The 18,531-nt window shown below is 40.5% G+C and overlaps 1 protein-coding gene and 1 long non-coding RNA gene across 2 annotated transcripts in view; one reads left to right on the top strand and one right to left on the bottom strand.

The window, feature by feature from the left end:
* Positions 1-18,531, top strand: part of LOC127964884 (NACHT, LRR and PYD domains-containing protein 12-like) — a 1,383,583-nt gene that overhangs the window by 220,762 nt on the left and 1,144,290 nt on the right. The window contains exons 9-10 of the mRNA XM_052565314.1: positions 4,930-5,103; positions 11,631-11,659. Of these exons, the coding sequence (XP_052421274.1) occupies positions 4,930-5,103; positions 11,631-11,659 (203 nt within the window). The remainder of the gene's footprint in view (positions 1-4,929; positions 5,104-11,630; positions 11,660-18,531) is intronic.
* The window catches only part of LOC127964964 (uncharacterized), a 528,628-nt gene that overhangs the window by 206,656 nt on the left and 303,441 nt on the right, over positions 1-18,531 (bottom strand). The window lies entirely within an intron of this gene.

Genomic DNA, 18,531 nt, shown 5'->3' with positions numbered 1-18,531 from the left:
GGGGAAAAAAAACATGAGCATATTTATGTGTGAGACTTTGATTTAAAATCACATTAAATTATTCAATTTTTGGCACACTTCTTGCTCAGCCTTCTGCACACAGACACAAGGAAGCAGACAGACTGACTAAACCGACCGTCTGCCAGCTGCCTCCCGTCACAGAGGTCAGTTAATTCTCAGCACATAGAGACTCTTTCACCTAGATATCACACTATAGAGACTGTGTCTGTTCCCCGAACTAGAAAATACAAAAAACGTCCAAACCAAGTTAAGAGTAACAATTTAATTTAGGTTCAACAAATAAAAAACAAATGCAATATGGATAAACAAATGATAAAGCTTGGCTTACTGAATATCAGATCCCTTTCTACGAAAACACTTTCTGTAAATAATATGATAACTGATCATAATATAGATGTGCTCTGTTTGACAGAAACCTGGCTAAAACCTGATGATTACATTATTTTAAATGAGTCCACCCCCCTAATGCTGGCTTAGTGTGTTGTGCTTGCACAGGGTGTGTGTGATGCGTCACGTGCAGTAGTGCGTAGAAGTACTTGTTGTCAGTGCATGTTGCATGTTGTGTACTCTCTGCTTTCAGCTACTGCCACCGGCTAGCCCCCCTAGTGGAGGTGAATAAGAGGAGCCGAGTGCGTAAGCCTCCTCCTGCCGGTACACAGCCTCTCTACCACCAAGACTCCTGCAGTGCCTCCACGTGGCCACACACGGATACTGGGTGCCGCGAGACCCCAGGCTAATCTGCAGGGGATCTCGGAGCAGCAGTGGGCCCCAGAGGCACGACGTGCAGGCCCACCGACGTGTGGATACGCCCTGGCGTCTGCCAACCACTGCCCCCAGCTAGGGGTCAAATAGCATGGGCAGATAGGGCTCATAGCCTTGGATGGAAACCTGTCTAAGAGAAGGTCACTCTGAAATAAAATCGGGACTGTGAGGAGTTGCGCCCCACAGTCCACTATCAGCATAGTAAAGCCAACCATGGAGCACAAAGACATTCCAAATCCTATACTTCCAGCGGCGGGAGTCCGCAGGAACATCGCGGCGGACGGTGGTGCTGGTCCTCCTCCTGGAGGATACCATGACAACGGGACCTTAAACTCTGGGATTGTCCAGAAAGAAGAAAACAAACAACCCCAGGTATTTATTCAATACAGTGACGAAAAATATAGCATCAACAAGAGTTGGTTCAGTTGCTTTGACGCAATCTTTTTTGTTTAAAGTGCTATATAAATAAAGGTGACTTGACTTGGCAACTCACACATCTCATTTAACCATTTCACAAGCTGATGAAAGGGTCGTGACATGGGTCAGAAGGTATCAGATGTCATAAATGTTGAACCAATCCATCAGCTCTGCGCCTATTGGTGTGTATATGGACAATACCTTTGGCTGGAAGGCCCATGTTGAAAGTGGGTGTAATCATTTAGAGCAAACACTCATGGTGAATCAGAGGGTTTTATATTATACAAGGCTGCATTACAGAGTATTTTAATATGAAGATTGTGGAGAGGAATAGAAACCAGTCTCTCCAGGCAAGCATAAATAATGGGGTCTGATCCATCTTTATTCTCCATACCAAGTATGAGTTCTTATCCTCTGGCAGAAGATATAGGTACCCCAATCTAAATGTAACATATCTAAACTATAGCCCTATTTGGACCTACAGTAGCTCAATTAAAACTTTAAATAATGTTGTTTGAGGCTGGTTGTGCAATAACTTCATGATATAACGCAAATGGTTGTGTGTTGCTCGTCACTGTTTGTGAAACATGAGCAATAGATTGTTACTGTGTGACGTGCTTCAGCAGGGTTGCCAACTCTCACGCATCTGGCATGACACTCACGCTTGGACTTAAGCGTGAGATTGATGCTGAAAGCATAAGTGTCACGCCAGATGCGTGAGAGTTGGCAACCCTGGCTTTAGTCTGACTACATATCACTTTGTTTATGTTGTTTTTTATTGTAAGTATAGATCAGCTGTATGATAAAACAATATGTCAAGTGTTATGTGTGAAGCATTTGAACTCAAGGCAGATATCCCTCTGGGGACAATAAAGGAGGCTATCGCCCAAATCGCCCATCATCTGCAAACCATGAAATGTAAAAATTTAAACGTTGTAGTAGGACAAAATTGTCAACAGTGCTATAGCAAACACATCATTGGAAAGGTCTCAACATGGGGATTAACATATTTCATTCTGAAGAGGATACATTACTCCTGCTTTGAAATATTGACCTCTGAACCTTGAACCCAGTCCATCTTTGAAGGCTTGTCATTCAGCAACAGAAGGTGCTAAACACATAAGACCAGCAGCTATAGAAAGCTCTGGGCCTCTACTGTCATGTAGATATGGTCACCAAAGTTTAACCACTGTAAGCACTGTCAAATATGGTAGTAAGCTATTTTCACCTATTTAACGATTACATTTTTAAATCTGATGACACCAGTGTGTTCACCATCCCCCAAAATCACAGGGTGTATCCAAAATTGTACACTTTTGACTTCTAATTATGAGAAATATACCAATATATTTAAACTACAACTCCCATAATAGACGCGCCACATAAACTGTCACAAAGCATGTGCGTTATTTCGGGGAGAGGGTGGGGGGGTGGGGGACATGTTCGACTCCTGTGATTCTGCGAAACTTAGGTCTCTGCAGAGCAAAAGTGGGCGTTTATCACCATGTGGGTATTTTCAAACTGCTGGGTGTTTCTGAATCATGCAATCTAAGTGATCCCCCTTACCCAACCCCACCCCTAAACCTAACGTCACTATTACATCAACCAATCATGTATCATGGTGTAAAAACACCTTGATCTAGTAACTCCCATTACTTTCCTGCAGAGACCTATACTTGGATTCTGCCGTGAATCACTATGGCCGTGAATGGTCTTCATTCCATTTCAAATTGCCGCCGGCCGACGAGCACACAATACATGAGACAAATACATGAAACTGTATTTTATTATTATTGTTATCTGTATTGTTTAAATCTTCAAATACTACGTTAGACAAAAACATTAATATAACGAATATTATGTTGTTGTTTTTGTATGTTATTGTTGTTTTTTTTTTAATTCAAGAAATGTTTTACAATAGTGCAAACACACATTTCTTAGAAAGCTAGAACATTTCCCAAAAAGCATATATTAAACAAATGAAGTCAATTTTGCTAATATATATATATATATATATATATATATATATATATTTTACGTCACTTCTGGAGTGTTGTTGCTGGTGACAAAACCAATGATTATATATATATATATGTGTGTGTGTGTGTGTGTGTGTGTGTACATTGAAGCGATACTGGCGTTAAAGACCAGCTGATCGCTGTCCGATTCTGTGAATGAATGCCCGCATTGCATTGTGGAATATAGGCTTTGAATACGTCTAGCTCGGATCATATAATAATATTCTGTATTACAGCATACTGTAATATTTCTCCGGTAATTAGACCAAAATAATTGCAAATAAATGCAAATAAAGAAATTAATACCATGATAACATCTAAATAAATATTGATAGTTATAGTTTAAAAAATATAAATAAACAACAAAAAACCCAGCTTCCCTGGCCCATATAGATTGAAATAATAACATTAAAAGTGTAAAAAAAGTGTATTGTCTTCTGCTTTTTACTACCCATCCGGGGGTAGACTTGCACACACACATTCAGTGTGTCAAAGTAAATGGAAAAGGCCACTAGTGCAGAAGCCATGGTTTCATGTGCCTTGCCTTTAGAAGCATTTTTTTAAAAAGCCTTTAGAAACTTTCCTGAATTAAAAAAACCATGCTTTCACATTTTTAGAGGCTTCTGGACCCTCTTGACATCTGGTCTTGGTAAGCCTGTGCATTTATCCACCCCTGCCTACCTCAGCTACCCTTTATACAGAAAATGTATGATTTAGCTGGTGGAATCAACTGTCTCTTCATGGTGTCAGTTAATATGATTGAAAACATGTCCCACCTTCCTACATATTTTGGTGCATCATATTGCAATATATAATTTGATGTGTTGAAGAATATTTCAGTTAATTGGCTAACCCACAAGGTGAATGGAAAGACATAAACAGAAATATAGTAACACTTTGATTTATTTGAACACAGCTTTTAGCAAGAATCAGTAATAAAGAAAAAAACAGCATGACAGCATGTTAGGGTGGAAACCATTGAAAGTGTGTAACGTGGCTCCTCCTTCTTATCTAAAATCATCACATGCGCAAACAGGATGGCTGTGCCGTAACAGCGAACTCGACAACTCATAGCAGGTATTCAACTCATACTGAATGGTAGATGAATGGGTGACGTCACACATGCTTGACACCTGGTGAGAACTGGCAGGCCGGCTCCCATGTCTCCTCCCAGATTTTTCCACTGTAAGTATCAGTAAAAAAAAAAATAATAATAACAACATTAGAACAGTGAAAAACAGAGGGGCCATTTTAACATAATAGTTTCACAGCATAAATAGTTGTAAAAAATTATTGTACGGCCTTGTATTTGTTTTTATACAAACCTATACATATATACTGTAATGCTTGATGCAATGTAACAGATAAACATCAGCCACTCCGATCTATGAAGTCATAGAAAGTTAACTAGCCAATAGCCTATATCAGTCAGCAAGGATGATCTTGGCTGATACAGATTTTTGCCAGTATATTGGTGAATGTCTACTTCCTACATACTGTAAGACATTAAAAATCCTGAGAGTGTAAAGGAGTTTTTTTCTTTTTGAATGAGGTTTTAAATTATTTATCATATTTTGATTTCTTTTTTGACATTTTAAATCTCAGTCCAGTGATTCATCACACATTGATTTGTTCTTTCTCTTTACTAATGGATTCACAGCTAAACTGATCTGATCTGAGAGAGTGAAGAGTGTGTCATTGTTCTCTACAGGTTGAGTTATTGTGGCGTCACAGATGAAGGTTGTTCTGCTCTGGCTTCAGCTCTGAGATCAAACCCCTCACACCTGAGAGAACTGAATCTGTCTGGGAATAAAATAAGAGATTTGGGAGTGAAGCGTCTCTGTGCTGGACTGGAGGATCATCGCTGTAAACTGGAGAAACTGCGGTAAGATCACTCAAACCTGTGACCTGTGGTCAGGGCTGGACTGGGGTTAAAATTCAGCCCTGGACAAATCCAGTCCATCTGACCCACGAGTTCCTCCATGAATGTTTTACTGGGTGACAGGGCCTTTAATTGGAGTAAATAATAATAGATATTACTGAATTCATGACAAATATAACAAACTTAATAATGTATTTGTGTCACATAGAAATGCACTTGACAGTAAAGCATTGATTTTGAGCTAGAATGCAGGAAATCTATTGATAAATAAATTCTGTCATCATTTCCTCACCCTCATGTCAATCCAAACCTGTGTGACTTAAGCCGGGCTCAAACTACAGGAGTTTTAAAATCATAACCGATTTTGAATTCTGGTTGCAGCACACACATTATGCAGATTATCTTCCCTCAAATATTAAGCATGCACACACTTCAAGATTTGAACATCGTGGCACATCACACACTGTAAGATATTATTAAGATTATCACGCCAGAGGGAGCGCCTCACGTGATCTCACGCAGAAGATCGTCAAGGTTCTTTTTTTATATATATATATATATTCTGTCTGTCTTCACTCACCTGGTTTTCACTTATTTCACTCCAGCGCTCTTATATCTACTTACAGTTGTGATGCGTTTTCGCACACATTACAGACCGTTGTGTTTGTCCAGTACAGTTTTCTCTATCTCCACTAGCTTTCGAAGCCCTGCATCAGCTGATTTGTGTTTTTGCGCATTGAATGTGAAAAGTACTGACGTAATCATATAGCCATCATCATCCCGATTTAAATCCTAAATATCAAACATGTTTGATAATAATCAGGGCTGCCCCGATTTGTGTGCGAGCAGATCGGGAGGTGCGACATCGGGACAGATCGAGGTGCTCGACAAGATGTTTGCTCCGATTATCGGGAGGGGGAAATTGGGGCTAAATTGGGCTAAATATCCTGTAGTGTGAGCCTGGCTTTAGTTTCTTCTGTAGAACACAACAGATATTTTGTAGAACAATACAATACAATACAATACCCTTGATTTCTGTATGGACAAAAACTTCTTGAATTTCTGAAATTACCTTCTTTTATGTTCCACAGAAGAAAGAAATTCATACAGGTTTGAAATGACATGATGTTGAGAAAATGCCAATTTTCATTTTGGGTGAACTAAGAACTTATTTACTGCTAATATTTAATATTAAGCAGGCTAATTACGGTAACATTTATAATAAATACATCTCTATTGTACAGTGTTAATAACTGCAAGTTAAATTACTATGGTGATGAATTTACAAGTCTATGTTTTGTCATTTTCCATTTGACCTCATCATGAAGTTTAGATTGTGGTGTGTGTTTTCAGCCAGCATCACTACAGAAGCTTTAATGTTCTCATATCACACGACTGTAAAACACAATTCTGTGTCACATCTGAATGGATCAAGACACTTGTGTTGTTGATCACTTTACTCCTGATGACCAGAACATCCCTGTCTGTGGGTTACAAGTCAGACTCTCTGACCATTAGACCACGACTGCCCCATATACAAAGCTGCCAACTCTCACACATTCAGGGTGAGACTCACGCAATTGACCCAATTCTCACGCTCTCACACCCCCATATTATGCAGGGTTGTCTTGCCCCAGCAACCAAAAATACAGTTCTTTTGTGACATTTCGCGACGCTCTGATCAGTGAAGTCTGTTGTGCTCTCAGTGCTCTGCTATACGGGAGCGCGCGCTCTTCCGGCAGAAGTGCCTCAGGACCCATATAAGGAAATTCAGCTCCATCTAACGTCACACAGAGCCATACTCAAAAAACTTTCCGAAACTTGTGACAAACCGGAAGAGCTTTTTTTTGGAACAAAAATACTCCTTCAAACGTACAACTTAATTTTGGAAACTTTGTCCATGTTTAGCATGGGAATCCAACTCTTTAACAGTGTAAAAAACTCAGTATGCATCAAATAGCATTTCACCCCCCCCCCCCCCCCCCCCTTAAAGGTGCCATCTGTAATGTTTGGCAAAAAAAATCAAGTCATACTCCACATTCCATAACAGATGGGGGCAGTATGCCTCAATAAAGTTAATTGGTCTACTCTAGAGTAACAAACGAGAAACGGCATAGTCTCTATGCTCCGCCCCTACCTTCACAACAACACTACAGCCATAGCCGAAGCCTAACTGTGCGTTCACACCGCCGGCGTCGAGAGCGTCAAAAATCGCTCTTGCCGCTCTGCTCACGACGCTGCAGAAAGATTTGTGAGCGCTCAGATGCTCTAACGTAGATCGAATGCTTATTTTGTATTTAAAGCAGCCGCAAAGCAAACAAGCTTGTTGATCTCGTGCAGACTAACCACAATGAGTTATAACCTCATTAAATATTGTTGTGGACGAAATATTAGGATCCTTCACTTAAAATGAACAATCTCAGACACCTTGGTCCACGTATCACTTTTAATTTATTTTTTTTATGTCCCTGTAGGCAAACAGGGACACATCATAGATTAATACAAACGCTAAACAGCAATAATCAACCTGTCCTTTATTCTGCTTGAGAACTAATGTGCCAACTCTCAAGCATTCACCGTGAGACACACGCAGTTGACTCTTTTCACACGCTTTCACGACACACATCAATTTTTTCACGCACAGAAAAACCACGAAGCAAAGAGGACACGGAGACCAACAGACTAGACAAAGCAGGTTAGTTATGATACATCGAATGCGATTTTCATGCACCTCTCATCAGTAAAGACGCTCCTGTAATTAGAAGTATATCTCCAGCATGTGCATTCAGATCAGGGTTGCCAGGTTTTCACAACAAATCCTGCCCAGTTGCTTCTTAAAACTAGTCCAAAACTAGCCCAATCGCGTTTCCGGGAGGTTTCCCGATAAAAATTGCTTCCCGGGGTTAAAATATAAATTTTTGGGAAGGGTTTCCCTGGTAAAATTAGCAGTTTAGGGGCTAAATATCACGTTATTGGTATAGGGATTGCTTCAAACCGCGGACATGAAAAACAACCGCAGACTTGGCAACACTGCTTCAGGTGGAGCGGCAGTTACTGCACAGAGCCTTAGTCTACCGACAACTAACACAAAATCGCTTTCAAAATCGACAAAGAATCGCCTGCGATTTTAACATCGATGTTGTGTAGATTGTCAGTGAATTACGGCTCCGTGTAGTAAATGCCAACCAGTGTTGCCAAGTCTGTGGCGGTTGTTTTTCATGTCCGCTGGTCACAGCGACCCCAATACAAATAACGTGATATTTAGCCCCTAAAATGCGAATTATACCAAGGCAACCCTGCTAAAAAAACTATATTTTAACCCCGGGAAGCAATGTTTTATCGGGGAACCTTCTGGAAGCGTGACTGGGCTAGTTTTGAGAAGCAACTGGGCAGAATTTGTTGTGAAAACCTGGCAATCCTGATCTGAACACACGTACTGGAGATATACTCCTAATTACAGGAGCGTCTTTACTGATGAGATGTACATGAGTAAAGACATGCACAGCCCTATATAATAAAATGGGTAACGTTAAGTTATAGCTAGCTGATTATCAAATGCAGCTACGGTTAGCCATCACTGACATTGGCACGTTTATCGAACAGCCTTCGATACATTTCTATGTTATAACTTCCCGAAAACAAATACACAAACATATAAAACAAACTTCTAGCGAAATACTAACAGCATCTAACTTGCAAGTTCGGAGTCAAACCTCATTTCTTTCAGGTCCATCAGTTGTCTCCAGCGATTAAAAGCAGTGCCGATGTTTACTCTGGTATTCTTATCGGATTTGATTTGTGATTCTGAGCGCGGTTGTTTCCCTGTAGCGGGTGTTGGTCTCTTGCCAAGGGCTTCAGCTATGCTTCTGCTCTCTTCTCTGAACTGAAAGTAGTGGGCTGTACTTTCCACACGATTGACATCAGGTCCAGGTACGCCCTGCGAGTTATTCGTGTATTCGTTGCAGGTTGGCTGGTGGTTATGTTGTCCGCATACTGCCTCCCACGGCCGAAACTGGTATTACAACACCTGTCGGGCCGGGGCTAGTAATGCTAATGCTAATTAAGGTTGATATCTCTGCAGCACTATAACTTGACTTTTTTTTAATGACATCATCGCCTTTATTTCTTCTCATTCTTTCGATGCGTGTAGGTCATGTTATGGATATTTTTACCTCAATTTCTGCATATGGCACCTTTAAAAGATGGTGCTCACTTAAAAAAAAAAATGGCATAAATATAAAAATAAAACCTTTAGGAGTCAGCTGTCAGCACAATTAGAAATAAGATATCAGCTCAATAACACACTCAGCAAAATATTGTGTAATTATCGTTATCGATAAAATCCCAGAAATCACAGAGATATCATATTGTCAATATTGGAAACCCTTTATGTATTTACTGTGGCCTCATCTGGCCACCCCTATTATAATTTTCTGGGGCGCCACTGCTCCCATCTGCACCGTGTGAATGGTGAACGCAGGCAGGTCAGTGAGTTACAGCGCACTCCGTGTCTCCGTCCAGTTTAGGCTAGTAACTAATAGACCTATGCTGTTATATAGTTTATATAGAATTAAGTTAGCATTAGCAGAGTTGTTGTGTTTTGCAGCACTGAGCAATTATTTTACATATTTGTATCATAAAAAAAAAAACAGTACAAAAGCATTTCCAGATGACAAATATGTGGACATGCCTAGTAGGTAATTTTAATAATTGTTAATAATAATATTAATATTGTTAATGTTAATAAATGTTTGTGAAAATAAAATGAAATGTAAATCTCCCAAGAAATTCTGTACAGATACTAAATACTTTGACAGTGTAGAGATTAAAGAACCTGAGATACTTTGATCTCCTGAGAAACAGACAATACAAACATACACGGGCATCTTCGAGACACCCCATTGGACTGGAGGAGCAGGAGACCTCCTCCCCTTCTGGCCATTTGTTTCATTATAAATCCCTTCACCCATTCTTCCTTCAACTCAGTCTGCTCAAAATGATTACATGAAAATGTCAATGTCTGGTACCATTTGAAATGTCTCAGTGCAACTGGTACAATGGTCTCAATCTTACAAAAGTAGATTAGAAGATAATACAGATCCGAAGAGTCAAGAGATATCTTGATTACTGTGATGGGAGTGTCCTTTCCTAGGGTCCTCCATGTAAATTACCCCCTGTTCCCATTGAGGTGTAAAACCACCCAGGCTTGGGACCTGAGTTAATGCAAATTCCAATTGTTAGTTCCTGTCTCCATCTCGGGGGATGTTTTCTTGGTCTGACGTATTTAAAGGATTGCAGCAAAAGGATCAGCGCGATTCTGTAGCCAGAAAACCCGTAGTGTGTTGTGTGTCTCTTCACTTCATACTATGTATTTTCTAAGGTCAGGTATGCTTATTTTACTTTAAGATTAATCTTTGAGAATTTGATGGTTTATAATGCTATGATTTGATATGCTTCAATTGGATATGTAATTGGCAGAACACATATTTACCTGACTGATAATAAATTGTTACATTTGATTTTATTCTGTTTTACTCTGTGATTATTGACTCTAGTAGATTACGTTGTATCCTTGTTAGCAACATGAGCACCTGAATGAACAAGTTAATATAAGAGTAGGAGTTAACTACAATAATCAAATGTCAGAAGAATACTAATTAAAAAGGCATTCAACCAATTTGCATTTCAACCTAAATTCGAGGTCATACTAAAATAGAGTCAGATTAAATAAATAATGGAGTCAGATTTGAGTTTAACCTAAATTGAATTAACTCTACGCGCTGAAAGACCGAACACGCAGGAAACCTTCATCCAGCACCGGATTCCTTCCTTGGGCCGAGTGCCTGGACCTTACAATAGTCAATATATACTTAATACACTTCTGCTAATGCAAGGATTTTTTGTTTGTATTTTTCTCCACACCAAGCCACGCCCATCTATAAGCCCCTCCCCATATTAAAACCCTGCCCCCAAAATCAAGCTCTAAGCTGAACTCAAAAGTTGGCAGCCCTGCCATATAGATGATTGATAGATTAGAAATATTAGACAGAATGGAAGGTTAAATGAGTTTGAATGGTCTAGAAATAGAACATAGAATGGCAGTTAAATGGAGTCTAAAGACATTCAGTTTGTTTACATTTGAATTTTGACAGTTGGAGTTTGAATAGTCTTGGCTCATCTGAACATTTCCTCAATGTAAGTCTGTGGGATTTTGATGATTTTTAATCTTCATTTTTAGGTCAACTGTAAATCGTAATTAGAGGAGCAAGTGAGTGTTTCTCCAGACAGATCTGTGCTTATATCACTATGAAACAATATCTCACATTCAGCTCTGTGTGTCTGTTCAGTCCTGAAGCACATGACAGTTTCAAACAGCAGCATTGAGCATCAACATGCAGAAATCTCATTCTATCAGCAGCAGTTTGTGGCAATGCTTGTCATTATATCTCCTCTCCTGCTCTGAGACCAGAGTCAATAACAAACTACACACACTTCAACTACAATTAACACTGTGTCATTGTTCTCTACAGGTTGAGATATTGTGACGTCACAGATGAAGGTTGTTCTGCTCTGGCTTCAGCTCTGAGATCAAACCCCTCACACCTGAGACAACTGGATCTGTTATGGAATAATCTACGACCATCAGAAGTGAAGTTACTCTCTGATCTGAAAGATGATCCACGTTATAAACTGGAGAGATTATACTACTGTGAGTATATTATCATTTAAATCTTTAAATAAGATAATAATTCAGCTCCACTTTAGTTTCTGTACTTTAAACTGTTTAATTCTGTGATGATCTATGAATATATGAATATGTTCATCTCCTCCAGTGTCTCTGTGTGTAAATGATAAAGAGAGAGTTGTTGATCATTCACTGTTATTAATCTATGATCAGTTGTTCATCAGATCAGAGTATGTGAGCGGAGTGGAGCGTCAACAATTTCTCCTCCGCGCTCCGATCATTTAATTATCGCTCCGCTCCGCTCCACTCCACACTCACTGTGAATAATTAAGTGTTGTAGTAGTCTACGTGTTCCTTGAGAACTATAACTTCCCGCTCATGTCCATATCGCCGTCATAGCCTTCACACTCTTTCTGATTTGAGTGATCCTTATCTATCAAGTTAGCTAAATATGTTTAACATGTGATTTCTTGCTAAATATCCAGTTATATTACGGGCTGTTGGCATGAATTGTACTCGTGACGGAGCGGTGCTGGAGCGCTCTTGGAGCGAGTGAAAACCACGACGCTCCGACTTTTAAAAGATCTGCTCCTCGCTCCAGTCAAAATCACACGCTCCACTCCGCGCTCCGCTCACATACACTGATTCATATCTCTGACTGTAATATGAATATACTGTGTGTTTCTGAGCTGGATCTGCTGATGTGATGTGACAGCAGTAATGTCTCATACTCATATCTGACTGTCTGTGTGTTTTATTGTAGGACTCCCAGTATTTAGACGTCAGTTCAGTTTCCTCAGGATCAGCTGATGGTGAATAAGAGCCGCTACAGGAATCAGTGATGTGAAGTTAAATGAATGCATGGAAGTGTAATGTGTGGAGCAGTGTTGATGAACAGAAGAAACAAGCTTCAAGGAAACTAAACTAATTCAGCAAAAAAACGTTTTTATCCAAAGGACATTAAGAAAATAGTTGATCTGTTTATACAGCACTGAAAACCAAGAACTTGTTGTTGTTGTTGTTGGAGTTTACTCGTCAAAACTGCATTTATTTGATCAAAAATACAGGAAAAAAGTGAAATATTATTATGAAGTAAAACAACATTTTTATTTTAATATACATTAAAATCTATTTTATTTATGTGATTGTCAGCATCATTCCTCCAGTCTTCAGTGTCACATGATCTTCACAAATCAGAATAATATGATGATTTATTATCAGAGTTGTGCTGCTGAAACTGTGATACTTCTTTCAGGATTCTTTGATGAATGAAATGTTAAAAAGAAGAGCATTTATTTAAAATAGAAGTCTTTTCTAACAATAAACAATATAGTTCAAAAGTTTATAACTCTTTTAGGATGTTAAATTGATAAGAAGTGAAATCAAAGATTAATATTGTTAGAAGAGATTTATATTTTGAATAAACGCTGTTCTTTAAAAAAATATATATACATCGAAGAATCCGGAAAAAAATATCGCAGATTCCAAAATAATATTTGGCATCACAACTATTAATAATTCTAATAATAAATCATCATATTAGACTGATTTCTGAAGATCAAGTGACACTGAAGACTGGAGGAGTGATGCTGAAAATACAGCTGCACATCACAGAAATAAATTATATTTTAAAGGATATTAAAATATAAACCATTATTTTATATATTTTATTTTGATAATATTGAATTACTACTGAAATACAACCTTTTTTTGTATCAAACAGTTCATTGAACAATAATAAATGAATTACCTGAAGCTGACAATGAAGTAAATGTATAATAATTAGCAAAGATGATTAATTTAGCGCTGTAAAGGCGCGTGTGAGGGGCGGAGACGCGCCGCGGAGCGTCAGACCCGCCTGAGGACCAAACACAGCAGAACGGTAGGAAACTTCACTCCTCTTATTATTTCTCTTTTACTATAGCGATTTATTTTTAGATACGTGGTCTGAGTCTTTCATAGAGTTGTAGAGTTATTAGAGAAATAGAGTTATTTTTTACATTCTTTGGTCGAAGTTTTCAGATCGGGACTTCGGAGCCTGTTCGCGACTCGGTTGATTTAGATCGGCACTTCGGAGCATGTTCGCGACTCGGTTGATTTAGATCGGCACTTCGGAGCATGTTCGCGACTCGGTTGATTCAGATCGGCACTTCGGAGCATGTTCGCGTCTCGGTTGATTCAGATCGACACTTCGGAGCATGTTCGCGACTCGGTTGTTTCAGATCGGCACTTCGGAGCATTTTCGCGACTCGGTTGATTCAGATCGGCACTTCGGAGCATGTTCGCGACTCCGTTGATTCAGATTGAGACTCCGGGGACTGTTTGTGATTTTTTTTTTTTTTTTTTTTTTCAGATCTGTACTTCGAAGCAAGAAGTGTTTGTCAAACAGTACATTAGTGATAACTGAATATTTGGGCCTGAGGCTTTTTTTATCTAAGCTGTCGATTTGATTTTTAAATGATTTCAATGACTGGAAGTTGCATGTGTTGTGTTTTATGAATTGTGGATGGATTTATCAACTGAGAAATAAAGTTGAACAGAAATGATCATGAACTCTTAAAGATGATGATGAAAAGAAAAGGTAATATTGCATATAAAATTATATCCAAGTATGAACTAACTTGCGCAATACTTTAAATATTCTTACTCTACCCTAAATCAGTGAAAATGTTTGGCTCAGTTTACAGAAAGTGTACGTCACACATCCTTTCATTATTATGCAACATAGTTTTCTCCTCAGATGAGTATTTAACATCTTTATTCTTGTGGGGATTAGTGTGTAAGTGCTATACACAAACACACACACACACACACCGGTCAGAGTTTGGGATCAGATTGATTTTTTATGTGTTGTTGTTGTTGTTGTTTTTACAGGAGTTTACTCATCAAAACTGCATTTATTTGATCAAAAATCCAGGAAAAAAGTGAAATATTATTATGAAGTAAAACAACTTTTTTATTTTAATATACATTAAAATCTATTTTATTTCTGTGATTGTCAGCATCATTCCTCCAGTGTTCAGTGTCACATGATCTTCACAAATCAGAATAATATGATGATTTATTATCAGAGTTGTGCTGCGGAAACTGTGATACTTCTTTCAGGATTCTTTGATGAAAGAAATGTTCAAAAGAAAAGCATTTATTTAAAACAGAAGTCTTTTCTAACAATAAACAATAGAGTTCAAAAATGTATAACTCTTTTAGGATGTATTAAATTGATAAGAAGTGAAATCAAAGATTAATATTGTTAGAAGAGATTTATATTTTTAATAAACGCTGTTCTTAAAAAAAAAAGTATACATCGAAGAATCCGGAAAAAAGTATTGCAGATTCCAAAATAATATTTGGCATCACAACTATTAATAATTCTAATAATAAATCATCATATTAGACTGATTTCTGAAGATCATGTGACACTGAAGACTGGAGGAATGATGCTGAAAATACAGCTGCTCATCACAGTAATAAATTATATTTTAAAGGATAATAAAATATAAACCATTATTTTATATATTTTATTTTGATAATTTTGAATTATTACTGAAATACAACCTTTTTTGTATCAAACAGTTCATTGAACAATAATAAATGAATTACCTGAAGCTGACAATGAAGTAAATGTATAATAATTAGCAAATATGATTAATTTAGCGCTGTAAACGCGCGTGTGATGGGGCGGAGACGCGCGGCGGAGAGTCAGACGGGCGTGAGGACCAAACACAGCAGAATGGAAGGAAACTTCACTCCTCTTATTATTTCTCTTTTACTATAGCGATTTATTTTTAGATACGTGGTCTGAGTCTTTCATAGAGTTGTAGAGTTATTAGAGAAATAGAGTTATTTTTTACATTCTTTGGTCGAAGTTTTCAGATCGGGACTTCGGAGCCTGTTCGCAACTCGGTTGATTCGGATCGGCACTTCGGAGCATGTTCGCGACTCGGTTGATTCAGATCGGCACTTCGGAGCATGTTCGCGTCTCGGTTGATTCAGATCGGCACTTCGGAGCATGTTCGGTCTCGGTTGATTCAGATCGGCACTTCGGAGCATGTTCGCGTTTCGGTTGATTTAGATCGGTACTTCGGAGCATGTTCGTGTCTCGGTTGATTCAGATCGACACTTCGGAGCATGTCCTCGACTCGGTTGATTCAGATCGGCACTTCGGAGCATTTTCGCGACTCCGTTGATTCAGATTGAGACTCCGGGGACTGTTTGTGATTTTTTTTTTTTAATTCAGATCTGTACTTCGAAGCAAGAAGTGTTTGTCAAACAGTTCATTAGTGATAACTGAATATTTGGGCCTGAGGCTTTTTTTTTCTAACCTGTCGATTTGATTTTTAAATGATTTCAATGACAGGAAGTTGCATGTGTTGTGTTTTATGAATTGTGGATGGATTCATCAACTGAGAAATAAAGTTGAACAGAAATGATCATGAACTCTTAAAGATGATGATGAAAAGAAAAGGTAATATTGCATATAAAATTATATCCAAGTATGAACTAACTTGCACAATACTTTAAATATTCTTACTCTACCCTAAATCAGTGAAAATGTTTGGCTCAGTTTACAAAAAGTGTACGTCAGACATCCTTTCATTATTATGCAACATAGTTTTCTCCTCAGATGAGTATTTAACGTCTTTATTCTTGTGGGGATTAGTGTGTAAGTGCTATACACAAACACACACACACACACACCGGTCAGAGTTTGGGATCAGATTGATTTTTTATGTGTTGTTGTTTTTTTACAGGAGTTTACTCATCAAAACTACATTTATTTGATCAAAAATACAGGAAAAAAAGTGAAATATTATTATGAAGTAAAACAACTTTTTTATTTTTGTCACGCTATCAGTCTCTGTTTCCTGGGTGTCCCCTAGTGAGCGCACTTCTCCTTAGGCACTTCACCATAGGCACTTTTATTCCGCTTGTCTGGTCATGTCGTCACAGTAATTGCACTCCAATTAAATCGCACAGGTGTTGACTATTCTTAGTCATTAGTCTCCCTATATAGAGCTGTCTTTCTCTGTCGTCTTTATGGAGTCCTTACCCTATGTGTCTCATGCTCTCGTTCCCCGAGACTTCCTCTACCTTCTCGTTCTTCCGAGTTCCCCGTTTCATCCGGTTCCCTTTTTGTTTGGTTTGTCTCTCAAGACAGTTTTATTTTGTATTTAACCTGTTTGTGCAATAAACCTTACCTGCTATTGGATCTTACCCTTTCCTTGTGTTTTTCCCTTAACCCAACCGTGACAGAAGGACTCCATCATGCCTAGATCCAGCGGTGTGAGATTTCGAATCGGTTCCCCAGCCACCATGGAGGAACGGAGGGGGAGATTCCGGAACTTAACCACCCTTCATCAAAAGGGAAGTGAGGTGGGTGGCCTGGCGCAATTGTTTTGGACTTTGGCAGTCGGGTTAGGTTACAATGATGCAGCACTAAAAGATTTGTTTAATAATTGCCTGGATGATCCTCTACCTCAATGGGAGATGAAGGGGTTAGAGATCCTGGACTTTTGGGGGTTTACCAATTACCTGCACCATCGTGCTCAGTGGGATGCAACAACCACACCAGAGTTTCCAGACAAGATGGCCACCTGCCCAGTGCCACAGCACAAGATGGCCGCCAGCCCAGCGCCACAGCACACGATGGCCACCAGCCTAGCGCCACAGCACACGATGGCCACCAGCTTAGAGCCACAGCGCAGGATGGTCGCCAGCCCAGAGCCACAGCTCAAGATGGACGACTCAACACCTGAGTCTCCAGACAAGGTGCCGCCGACTCGCCATCGTGGAGGACGGAGGAGGAGGAGACAGGCGTCGACCGTCCCTCAAGGCCTGGAGAAAGTCCCCGAGGCCGAGGCAGTTCCCGAGGCGGTGCCCGATGCTGTTCCCGAGGCGGAGCCCGATGCAGTTCCCGAGGCGGTGCCCGATGCAGTTCCCGAGGCGGAGCCCGATGCAGTTCCCGAGGCGGTGCCCGATGCAGTTCCCGAGGCGGAGCCCGATGCAGTTCGTTCCCGAGGCGGAGGCCGATGCAGTTCGTTCCCGAGGCGGAGGCCGATGCAGTTCGTTCCCGAGGCGGAGGCCGATGCAGTTCGTTCCCGAGGCGGAGGCCGATGCAGTTCGTTCCCGAGGCGGAGGCCGATGCAGTTCGTTCCCGAGGCGGAGGCCGATGCAGTTCGTTCCCGAGGCGGAGGCCGATGCAGTTCGTTCCCGAGGCGGAGGCCGATGCAGTTCGTTCCCGAGGCGGAGGCCGATGCAGTTCGTTCCCGAGGCGGAGGCCGATGCAGTTCGTTCCCGAGGCGGAGGCCGATGCAGTTCGTTCCCGAGGCGGAGGCCGATGCAGTTCGTTCCCGAGGCGGAGGCCGATGCAGTTCGTTCCCGAGGCGGAGGCCGATGCAGTTCGTTCCCGAGGCGGAGGCCGATGCAGTTCGTTCCCGAGGCGGAGGCCGATGCAGTTCGTTCCCGAGGCGGAGGCCGATGCAGTTCGTTCCCGAGGCGGAGGCCGATGCAGTTCGTTCCCGAGGCGGAGGCCGATGCAGTTCGTTCCCGAGGCGGAGGCCGATGCAGTTCGTTCCCGAGGCGGAGGCCGATGCAGTTCGTTCCCGAGGCGGAGGCCGATGCAGTTCGTTCCCGAGGCGGAGGCCGATGCAGTTCGTTCCCGAGGCGGAGGCCGATGCAGTTCGTTCCCGAGGCGGAGGCCGATGCAGTTCGTTCCCGAGGCGGAGGCCGATGCAGTTCGTTCCCGA

This window comes from Carassius gibelio, chromosome B9 (assembly GCF_023724105.1).
Source record: "Carassius gibelio isolate Cgi1373 ecotype wild population from Czech Republic chromosome B9, carGib1.2-hapl.c, whole genome shotgun sequence".
Taxonomy (NCBI): Eukaryota; Metazoa; Chordata; class Actinopteri; order Cypriniformes; family Cyprinidae; genus Carassius; species Carassius gibelio.
The sequence above is the reverse complement of the archived record's forward strand: the minus strand, read 5'-3'. Positions and strand labels throughout refer to the sequence as shown.